This window comes from Mauremys mutica, chromosome 1, assembly GCF_020497125.1.
Source record: "Mauremys mutica isolate MM-2020 ecotype Southern chromosome 1, ASM2049712v1, whole genome shotgun sequence".
Classification (NCBI taxonomy): domain Eukaryota; kingdom Metazoa; phylum Chordata; order Testudines; family Geoemydidae; genus Mauremys; species Mauremys mutica.
Genome location: NC_059072.1, coordinates 171804805 through 171816890, shown reverse-complemented (window position 1 = coordinate 171816890; position 12086 = coordinate 171804805). Strand labels below are relative to the sequence as shown.

At 44.8% G+C, this 12086-nt stretch overlaps 1 protein-coding gene across 4 annotated transcripts in view; it reads right to left on the bottom strand.

The window, feature by feature from the left end:
• The window catches only part of TMPRSS7 (transmembrane serine protease 7), a 66208-nt gene extending 57516 nt beyond the window's left edge, over window positions 1-8692 (bottom strand). The window contains exon 1 of one of the 4 annotated variants that reach the window (XM_045011040.1): window positions 8560-8692. Coding sequence is in view for 3 of the 4 variants with exons in the window: in XM_045011019.1 (XP_044866954.1) it covers window positions 5287-5463 (177 nt within the window). In the remaining variant the exon portion in view is untranslated. Of the gene's footprint in view, window positions 1-1348; window positions 1478-5286; window positions 5747-8559 lie in introns of those variants that run through there. The other 3 variants (XM_045011019.1, XM_045011026.1, XM_045011036.1) reach the window with 3 other exon arrangements.
• Between the last annotated feature and the right edge of the window lie 3394 nt (window positions 8693-12086).

Genomic DNA, 12086 nt, shown 5'->3' with positions numbered 1-12086 from the left:
AGACAAATTCAGACTAGAAATAAGGCACAATTATTTTTAAACAGCTTTGCAAAGGCTGTGGTGGATACCCCATTACTGGGAATCTTTAAAAATCAAGATTGGATGTTTTTTAGAAACATGTGCATCTGCTCTAGTTCATAGAGTAATTAATCCAGGTAAATCTTATGGCCTGTGTTATGCAAGAGGTCAGACTCGAAGATCACAGTAGTCCCTTCTGTCTTTATAATCCATAAAGATATGAAAGAAGTAGGTAGAGCGCAGGCCTAGACAGATTTTTGGCCAAATTACATATGGTAGCCACCCTTCCCCCAACCACCAGAGCACCTTCTTGTGAGGTAAGTAGGTGATCAGAGGCAATTTTTGATTGTCAGTGTTTCACACCCATACAGGAGAAAGTAGGACCTAGGTCTGGGGAAGTGTAAAAAGAGTGGGAGGGGAAGTAGCCAGTTCTGTACTTTTCACACATTACGTATGTTTACCACTTCTGTCAGTCGAGTCCTATTTCTCTCTGGTCTGCCTATATTATGAGCTCTGCAACATGTGGATCATCATAAAATGTGTTTATACAGCACCTAGCAGAGTGGGGCTGAGACCCAGTTGGTGTCTAAAGGCGAGGCTACCATAGTACAAATATAGTAGTTCTCATGCAGTGACCCAGTGTTTGAAGTTCTAGACCTGAAGAATCATATTTCCATTTGTCTTAACTTTTTTGCCACAGTTTTATCCCAATTCATGCCAACATTTCTATTTGTATTATACGTTGTGAAACGTTTAAGCAGTGACCCACAATTTGGTCTCAACTGCTTGACAGTTGAACTTCAACACCCAGCACTTGGTTTCCAGATCATGTCTGTTACCTTCTGTATAAACTCTAGTTCATGGATGGAAAATCTCCTTCCCCCACTCCCCTTCTACACAGTCTCTCTAGGCCAGGGGTGGGAAAACTTTGTGGCCCAAGGGCCACATCGGGGTACGAAACTGTATGGAGGGCCAGGTAGGGAAGGCTGTGCCCCCCGAACAGCCTGGGCCCTGCCCCCATCCAACCCCTCCCACTTTCCACCCCCTGACTGCCCTTCTCAGAACCTCCAACCCCCCCCACCCGCTCCTTGTCCCCTGACCACCCCCTCCTGGGACCCCACCCCCTATCCAATCCTCCCGCTCCCTGTTCCCTGACTGCCCCAACCCCTATCCATACCCCCACCTCCTGACAGGACCCCTGGCACTCCACCCCGTATCCAATCCTTCCTGTTCCCCATCCCCTCCCCAAACCTCTGCCCCATCCAACCGCCGCCTGCTCCCTGTCCCCCAGGACCTCCTTCCCCATACCCAACCCCCTTTCTTAACAAACCCATTTGTTTGCTTCTCCGCTGGCAGAGCACTGCAGTGTCACAGAAACACCAACTGGGAATGGGATAATTTTGTTCTTGGCAGAAGATGGTGCATTTCTCATCAGCAGGGCAAGTTTTCTGTTTCCTAACACATTCTTCTGATCTGCACAGGATTTTACCCTCCTTCAGAGCCTGGGTGTCGTATCTGATGTTCTATTTGCCCTTTAACTAGCCAAACAAGAAGAGACCACCAATGATTTAATCAGACATTTTCCAGATTGGGGAAATCGGGTAGCATGGAAGAGATCCCCCACAAGGAAAGTCTTAATCCCTCACATGACCTCAGTCCCCTCCCCCCAAGAGAACTATCATGGACTGGGAGCAGCAAGGACCTCCACCACACACACTGTCTTCTGCTGGAGTAGATGCATTGTTGGTGCCCCCTCAGGGAATCATGCTCTCTGTACATTCAGTCAGGTGTCGGTTACCATTTGATCACCATGTCGAGCTTTGCTTCCACACTATGAGGGCTAGAAAATGTCCAAGAAGCAAAGACAACTCATCTTCCTCCAGGAGCTGGGGTTCTATGCACAGACCTATAATGCTTCTGTCATAGATACAGAGAGAGAGACACACACACATCCCAAACAGTCTGTATCTCAGTATTTTCATCCTCACTGGATGACATATTAGGTGTTCACACTGAAAATGTTTGGTGGAAACAGGAGTTTTGATCAAAGGCACACATGAGAACGGAAATGGTGGGAAACCCTTCAAACATTCTAGGATAGTAGAAGAGGCTTAAAATGGTCAGATATTACATAAATAAGTTTCCATTACTAGAGGTGGTTTTTTCCCCCCTCCACAAATGCAGCTGGACCCTCCCTCTTCTAATAGAACACCTAGTAAACCCATTGCTCATCCCTGGGGGTTTTAGGCATGTGTGTCAAGCTGAATAAAGCTGTAATTATGTGGTTTTAGTTAGCTGGACCAGATGAGACCAATAAATGCTTCATTTTACACAAGAGCTATTGATGGGCCCACGCCTACCATGGAATTCCAGGATAGTCAGTAGAGGCCCCAGTCCTGCAACAACTTCCATATACGTGTAAAATGAAGCACTTGAATACTGTCATTGAAGTCTATGGGGCTACTTGTGCGTGTAAACCTAAGCATATACCCAAGTCTTGGCAGGGTCAGAATCTAGGAGAGGAGGATGCCCAGCACCTTGCAAGATTATGACTTTGCTAAAAAAATATCTAACAGTACACAACAGTGGTTTGCATTTCCAGGCATTAGCTAGGCTGCATGCTAAAGCTGCACCTTGCAGGGCTGGTTCTTTCTAGTCATAGTTAATTTACACAGCTCATACTATTGCTATGGTAGAATACTAACCGTGCCGGAACAGGTAATACCTCATTAAAAAAAAAATTAATACGCCTCCCTCGACACATACACTTACCAAGTTCTTGTCCTGGCAATAATCAGTCAGAAAGCAGCTTGAACTAACAAAGATATTTATAAGCCACATTGTTAGAAACTTTATTTTCTCCACATTTCCAACAATCAAGCTGCCTACTGAATGCTGTTTCTGACCATTCTCTCCGGGTCACACACTTACATATAGACCCATGGTCCTCACTGTATTTTGCAGGATATTCTTCCTTGCTCACACTGTATATGCAGCCAGGTCGATGGAAGAATTCAGCCTAACTACTGGCTCACAGAGGCCCCTTCTGACATAGGCAGCATCTACTCTACAGCTACCTACCTGTGCTGCTATAGTGTAGCCATATCGACCTCTGCCTTCATAGTTTAGGGTAAAGCGAACCTAAAGCAATTCTTTAACTACATAAAATAGCTGGGTTTAGTTATTGGAAAAACTTGTGTTTTTCCACTTTTCACATGGATCTTGTGCCCAATTTTGTTCAGAAGCTCAACGATAAATCTAGGAACTGTAGCTTAGACATTATAGAGCATTCTCTACATTGTAAACTGTTAGCTGTGAACAGATAATCCAGCTGATTTACCATTACCTACACAGAGTGTTTATCTTGTGGATTTCATTTAGCCCTGTCAGTAAAAGTAAACCAAGCAGTTTCACTTGTGTTTATAGATTGCATTGCTTCTGGGTTCTCAACTACAGCAAACTAACACTTCAAGGAATTTTATTAATTTTTAAAATAAGTTTTAGAACATTCCTATTGGTTTTAAGCTTAAGATACAGTATTTATGTCTGAAGCCCAGATTGAGCTGTGTCCTTTTAAACAGATGTCACATCAAACAGGGAATTGCATCATTTTCTTAGTGCAGACCTACTGAAAATAAAGCTGTTTCTTCCAGAAAATATTAACCTCCGGTACATTTAGAAATAAAAATTCAGTTTCGCAGATCTGATTGGCTTTGCAATTCATTTCATAAAGCCAGTACACAGTCTTACTAAAACCAAACAATACTCAGAGCAATGAAATCTCATTCTTCCATACTTTGGAACTAATGGCGGCTGCCTTTATACTTGGCAGAAGGACACCAGCACCATCACTTCTATTAAATACACCCTGGGCTCATTTATCTGCATCTAACAAAAATTCTTAAGGGACTCATCTTAGAGAATGTCATTTCAAATACAGAACATGTTCTACCATTAAAGTGAGATACACTCATGCATCCACAATAGTGATGCATACACATATACATCCACCATTGTGATTTTACATCATAGTAGTGGGATGGCCGTAATTCAGAATTAATGCTTAAAACATACATCATGCATCTAAAAATGAAATTCATGATATTTCTAAAGAGCTGATTTGCAGCATGACTGGTTTGATGATCGCTCTTTGGAAAGCATAAGTAATGAACATGTTCAACCAGAGTTGATCATTTTGTTTTCAGTCCTCACACTCCAGGAAAACATTCAAAATACTGTACATTACAATAAAGGATGTGATCATTCCACTTGTTGGGAATCATTTGGTAACAATAAGGACTCAGAATCCATTAGCATAAAAGCCTACTTCAATGATTTCCTTAATTCATGTGACTGCTCTTTATTCACAGGAAGTTGATGGTAGTTATATTTATGATTCCACATACACCTAGTCTAAAGCATAATGTATTTTACATTTATGGGGCATCTCTTAGCCCAAAGCATTTCATATACTCTATATTGTCCATTCCATACTGTAACACAGCTACATCTGACATAAGGAACAGCTGCAAGCCAGCCCAGGTCACAGAGTTGGAGAACAAGATGTTTTTGGCCACAGACGCTTAGGACTAAGTATTACTTTTGCAAAATGTGTAACAGGATTTTTGGGGCGGGGGGACGGGGAGGGGAGGAAAGAGGTTTGAGGCAAAACAGACAAACCCTTAATTTCAAAGTCTCTCTGAAAATCCCACAGAGAAAAGTTCCTGTCATCATGTGAGTGAGTAAATTTCTTGGGGTCTGAAACTATGATTCCAAAGAGCATACGTCCTGCAAACTTGTTCCTTAAAACCACTCATCCTCTCCAACCATATGCACTTGTGATAGCTGAGATACCATCTACATCTAGCATTTCAGGCCCTAACCTTACAAAGTGCTGAACTCAGACTCCCAGTGACCCCTAAAACAGCTGCAGAGTCTCTGCACCCTGTTATTTCATAAATTTCAGCTCTTACGAGTTTTACCCTCAGCAAGGTTTTCACCATCAAGCAAGCTCCTCAGTAGTAGGGACTGCACCAGGAAACACCAAATGAAGTAAAGCTTATGGCTACTTTGAAGTGTTCTCTGCACCCTCATTCCCACTGAAAACAGTCATCCATGTGGAAACACACCCAAGACTATTGCACTACTAGCCCAACACATTTCATACCCTACTAGACACATATCATGCGAACCAGTCAAAGTGAAAAATGGGTTCCAATTCCAAATCCCCTATTTAATATAAGAAACATGAAGCAACTAACTGCTTACAATAACATGCAGACACACTCTCTGAGCAGGCACTAAGTTACTCACGGTCATCTCCCAGAGCATCTGGCTGATTAATTTCAACACAGTACAATGCCTGTTAAGGGAAACAAGTCCTAGCCACTGAATAGATGTACTATATTTCATGGGACCTACAGATACGCTGCTTGGCACAGCCATGTTCCACACTGTGGTGATCAGTAATCACTACGGGCCCAGAAATCCTCCATACTTAGTGATGCAGATCCCCAACTACCTCTGTCTAGCAGAATATGAGCTTCTGCAGCACCCCTCACCCCATGACTTCCTATCTAGGAAACTAAGCCACTTGAAGGTACAGTTCCAATATCATTCCCATAACAGAAAGTTCACAGTAGACCGAGGTTAACCACCCTTTCCACAAAATTAATTCTCCCTCAGGCTTCTAAATGCTTGAGAAATTTTTGTTCAACTAAAAGTAGAATTAAGTCTCTGGCCATGTTCTACTCTCAAATGCCCAATGCCTGCAAAACAATCTGTACATACCCACCCCCACAGCATTTCAAGGTATACAAGGATAAGCCTAATTAGTTTCAGCTGTACCCAGTTGCCTCATCACAGGAGACTCTCCCAGGCAAAGGCACTGAAAACTCTAGATTTAGTACCACAACCATCACCATGCCACTGGCTGGTTCAGCATAGCCTCTTTCTAAGGACTGGCAGGTCAGGGGGAGGGGGTGTCTCCTCTTCAGGGAGCAAGAAGGGTAGGACAATATGGCAAGTCAAACCCTGCAGCAGCAAGTCTCAGAGCCTGGGTAAAGAGACTTGGGCTCATGGGTCTCATGTTGTGATGCTACAAAGAGCCACATAGACATGCAGGGCTTGGGCTGGAGCTTGGAATCCGAAGCCCAGAGAGTTGGGTGGGTTTTAGAGCCCACAACCAAATGTCTGCACAGCTATCTTTAGCATTGTAGCCTGAACCTGAGCCTCAGTGGCTGGTTTGCCATGTAGACATACTACACCGAGGCACCACACATTACTATCAGTTTTCTTGATTTCCTCCTAACTCCCTTCTAAACTAGCACCACACCTATTTATTTTTCCTTGGTTCAGATGCATTGGCCTCTCTCTGAGATACTTTCATGTCCTCATCACCACAGTATGTGTGCACCCCAGCATCACTAACACACTTAACCTCACAATCCCCCATTGGGAAGAATGCTTATCCCCATTGTACAGATAGGGAACTGAGGTAGAGCAAGGCTAAGGCCCAGCTCCTCAATTTCCACTGAAGTCACTGGGAGTTAGGTGCCTAAATACCTGTGAGGGGCTGGACTGGCTTGCTTAAAGTCACAGCAGAATTCTGTAGCAGAGCAGGGAATTGAACATGGGTCTGTCACAAGCCAAGCTAGCACTCAAACTCTTGATCCACTCTTCCTCTCATTCAGCCACTGATTATATCATCATCCTGGGCATTAAACATCAAGGGGTGAAGTAAGAAATGTTGGTTACTGGTGACACCTATTTGAAAACGTGCCACTCAAATGAGTCACTGGGATACGTGTTCCTCTCTTCCTAGACCTTGGTAAGAAATGAAAGCACAGAATAAAGACAAAAACAACAAGGAGTCCTTGTGGCACCTTAGAGACTAACAAATTCATTTGGGCATAAGCTTTCGTGGGCTAGAACCCATGAATAAAGATAGAAGACCATGCGTGTAACGTACTATGGCAAGAACAGTGGGGAGGTGTCCAGCTCACCTCTTCTCATCTCCTTTTGCTATTGAGGTGTCAAATGTCCGACTTCTTCCGAGGTTTGGGCAGCTGGGCCTGGGCTCTCCATCAGTGAATAGTCACAGGTCTTTCTCCAAACGCTTCTTTCCATTTTAGTCTCATGTCAGTTTAAGCGCTTCTGAGCCTTCACGTCCCTACAGTCTCTTCCCTCAAATAGGCCTGGCATAAGGGCTTTTAATATCAAAACACAGGGAAGAATCTGCACCCTATGGAGAGAGAACTTCTCTCTGCTACACAATCTTGACTGAATACCGCTACCCAATGGGAAGGAGCCTCACATTCTCTGCTCTGTGAATAGGCCTCCCCCATGCCACTGACCTGTGTTACTGATAACACCTCATATTATTATTTGCTTGTATTACAGTAGCTCTCAGAGGCCACACTCAGTCTCAGGGCCCCATTTTGGCTCCAAGCACAGTGTAAACTGAGGCCCCTACCCTGCAGTGAGCTTTATATGGGCAGGCCCCTGTTATGGATCCTTGTTGATAGGATTTACAGGGGCAGAATAGAAGAGTAATAATATTTCTCCTAAAGAGAGCCATTCTAGATAGATTTCATTAGAGATAAAGGTCACCTCTCTAATGCCATTTATAAATCCATTAGGACGACAGACTCATTTATTTCTGCTGCTCTGAAGCAGCATTATATCTTCATTTTAAGGTCACAACTGCATGCATCACAGAAACACTGCAAAGTGAGAGCTCAGAAATCTCTCTCTGGCTGAGCCCATTCCTCCCTCTACAGTGGTTAATAACTCCTCCTGCCCACACAACCTCTTGGTCTGCTATTCTTCAGGCTTAGTAACAGCTGGGCAGTGAGTTTTTCAGGGATGGGTGTAGGGAAATTTAAAGAAAATCAGATAGTTGTTTTTCTGTCTAGCCTGAGGGTGATCAATGGATGGCATTTCCCCAGAAGTTGAGACAGGCATTGGGTTCTCTTTTTTGCTTTTCATACTTGGTTTTAAAGCATGCAAGGTGTTATTTATGTAACTTAGCAAGCTTTGTTAGGTTGGAAAGCATTGATAAAAAGCATATTGTGCACAAGACGTATGCCACAACCAACACTCTGCAACCCCCCATCCCTAAATTTAGTGACCTTCAGTTCAGACACAGAGCCCTACTCAGGACAATCTTGATGGTGCAGCTACAATAGATTAATTTTCCTTAACAGTTTAGTTGTGCAGTGAGTGCTAGTGTTTGCATTTACTGGGGCAGGATAGCATCCTTGAGCACATCCCTTTGGGACACAGTATGACCTTGCAGACCAGCTGCCCTCTTTCAGTCTTGCAATGATTTACTCACACCTGGGGACAGAGAATAGAACCCCTCCTTTGTGGGGGTCTCATTTATTAACTCCTTTTATAGAATAAAAAACCCTCCTTGCTAGACCCCCAACTCCAAACCATCTTCTGGCCCTGAGGCTAATACCAACAGGCATCCTCTCCCCCGTTCAAAAGATGCTGGCTGTCCTCTCAGAGCTGGGTTATCATGCAAAACATACTCACACTCCTCAGCTAGAGAGTTCACAGCTCTACTCCTGGAGCTTAGTGATGCTTTGGGTCTCAGTAAGCCTCACCCAGCTTCTCTGCAGCTAGACCCTATTTTCTCTATCACTGGGAGCAAGTCTTTCTGGAAGCATCACCCTCCAGCTGAACTCTGGTAACCTTGCATTAATCCCAGGGGCTCATTAGCCAGTTAATTGCCTAGGTGGCTGGTTGACAGTTAATTGCTTACAGGTGGGCCAAAATAGATTTGTTCCCCTTCAAGAAGCCCGACATAGGTAGATTGGGCCTTGACACCCTTAAAAGGCCAACTATCCTGTCACTGACTGACAGAACGTCTCTCTCTCTCACACTCACACACTCTCTCTCTCTCTATTTGTAAACAGCTTTTGGTCCTCTGGACACTTCTCTTAGTCTGGCAATGCAATCCTTTGAATAAGATGTACCCTGGTCCTCTTTTACTTTAGCAGGGACCCAGGACATATGACAGCATTTCTGGCAGGCTTCAGTACTTCCCCTCTCAGCCCTGGTCTACACTAAGGTCGGGGGTCGAACTAGGGTACGCGAATTCAGCTACGTGAATAACGTAGCTGAATTCGAACTACCCTAGTTCGACTTACTTACCCGTCCAGACGCCGCGGAAGCGAACTCCGCGGCTCCAAGGTCGACTCCGGCAACTCCTCCTGCCGCGGTGGAGTACCGGAGTTCGAACTAGCGCTTCCGGGGTTCGAACTATCGCGTCTAGATCAGACGCGATAGTTCGAACTCCGAGCAGTCGAACTCGCCGCGTCGACCCAGCAGGTAAGTGTAAATGTAAATGTTTCTAAATGCTAAATGTACCTACTGGTTATTAGGTATTTCTGGCATGTGGGTCTTTGTGGTACTGAAGCTGCTCATAAACATTAATGAGTTAATGCTACCTCAGAGAGATAAGTATTACTGTACATATGGGGAAACTGAGGCAGAGAAAGAAAACAATGTGGCCAAGGTCAAAGAGATTGGGATAAAATCCTGATCTACCAACTCTCCAATATGGGCCTTATCAAAATCATGGGCTCAGATCCACAAAGGGATTTAAGCAACCAAAACCTGTACACAAATCCCAGTTTTAAGCACTCCTGCGATCCACAACCCCCTCCTGCACGCACGCACACACACACACTCAGCTACCATCTAATCCTATAGGAACCTAAGCTCATTCAGCACCTAAATTTTCACTGTAAAATTCCTTAGGTGCCTATGTTTCTGTTTCTGGGCATGTGCATAACGCTTCCCTCTAGGCACCCAGACAGCTCTATCACAAGAAGCCCTCATGTGAGCCACAAACTAGGCAAGCATTCACCCCCCATCTATCTTTCCTGTGGGGCCCAATCAGGTAGGATGCTCAGAGCATGCCCACCAGGTCACGTACCATTCACAATCCAGTTGGTGGTGATGGTACCCACCCTATGACTTTTAGCCCATTGGTAAGAGCACGCACCTGGGATGTAAGAGACCCAGATTCCATTCTCCTCCTTCAATGGGGAGAAGGGATTTGAACAGGGGGTCTCCTCTATCTCAGAAAAGTGCCCTAACCACTAGGCTATGGGCTTTCCCTCAAGCTGTCCTGTTGAAGTGTTCCCAATGTATACAAATATTTAAACAGACACTGGGCCAGAGCATATGAGTGAGACTAACTCTGTCGTCTGGTTGTTATTGCACCCACCTATGAAATGGGAGACCCTGGGTTCAAAGCCCCCTCCCCTGGCTTAGGCATCTAAGCTGCATGACTAAAGAGGTTCCTAGCTGTGGATGTCAAGCAAAGATAAGCACCTTCCTGGAGCCTGGATTTAGGCACCCAGCTCCCTGAGAGGGGTGGAGACTAACACATACCCTTCTTGTCTGCATCACCCTGCCTAGCAGATCACATTCTTAGGCACCTGTCTCTCCCCCTGCATTGTATAGGGAGTCCAGGTGCCCACCCTCAGGCTTTGTGGATCACTGTGGTGTTCCACTGATTTTCTAGGCACCTAAAAGTTAGGCATTGCAATGCCTCAATCAGTCCCTTTGTGGGCTCTGGGAACCTTCCTCCCTGGATGCCACCATCTCCATTGCAGTACAAGACATTCACAATTGTCATTGACTCATGATTAAGTACTAGGCTTTTGAAAACAACCAGTGAAAATACACAGTGAGCAACGAACACAAAGGTAGGGAGCAGGACTGTCTTACTGTTAACACTCTATTTTCCTCACTTCCTTACAAAGAGTAGGTGGTGTTATCTATAGAAACATCCAGCTGGGAGGCTGCAGGCAACACTAATGAGCAAAGTCTGTCATGTGGGTCACCTTCATTATTTGTTATTTAATGCAAGTTTATGTTTCCTTAATTGCCCTTTGACATCTCTTTAATTGAGCTGACTGAACTTTATATTGAATGTCTATGGGGTGCATTTCCTTTCCATTGTCGTTATAAATAGGTTGAGCCTGGACTCAGTTCTCATGTGTGTTGCTCACACTCTATACACACAACATACACATACACATACACACACACCATCCAGGAAGGAGGGATAGCTCAGTGGTTTGAGCATTGGCCTGCTATACCCAGGGTTGTGAGCTCAATGCTTGAAGAGACCATCCAGGGATCTAGGGCAAAAATCTGTCTGCGGGTTGGACTAGAGGACCTCCTGAGGTCCCTTCCAACCCTGATATTCTATGATTCTGTCTAGCACAATCGGGCTCTCAAGGCCTCCTGATGCTGCTGTAATATTTAAATCAAGAATAATAAAGCACTTTACCAGCATTAGTTAGGCCTTAGTTGTGACACCCTTATGGAGACAGGGAAATCTCATTTGTTCATTTTATAGAGGAGAAAACTGAAGTACAGAGAGGTGGAGAGACTTGCCCTGTTTCCCTGAGGGAGGCAGTTTCCCTCAAGATTAGAGACCAGTACCATGTATAATCCACTAAATCATCCTCAACTCACATGTGCCCACAAGCAAGTCCCCTGTTTCTGTTTCCTTCTCTATAAAAGGAAGGCATTAGTTACTTACTACTCTAAGGCACACCTATCTTGGACCCTCAGTGCATTCCATTAGCTGGAACTAATTGGTTTTGTCACTGGAGAGGTGTGGGAAAGAATTCAATTCACAACAGACTTCTAGCATCTGTCAGACGATTGACATTATAAGCCAAAATTCAACCCTTGTGCAGCTCCATCGCAATCCCACCACCTTACTTCAGGAGATGAATTTGGCTCTAGCTTTGAGTGTGCCCCTGGTTGAAGCTTCAGAAGTAACTTGGACATGGAGAAGCAGGGTCACAGATGCAGCAGCAGTATTGTGGGGAATGCCATTCTGTGCACATGCAGCTTCCAGCAAGCACTTACTGCATGTTGCACTGGGAAGAGATAGAGGAGCTGGTCAACTACCCAGCTCTCTCCTGGGGGTTCCTGGCACCAATGTGATACACATGGCAGAGGGGTTCATGTAACCTCACTCCACAGGCAACTTGTGTTGGGAGTTGTGGGCGTTAAAGATTCAGTCTAAA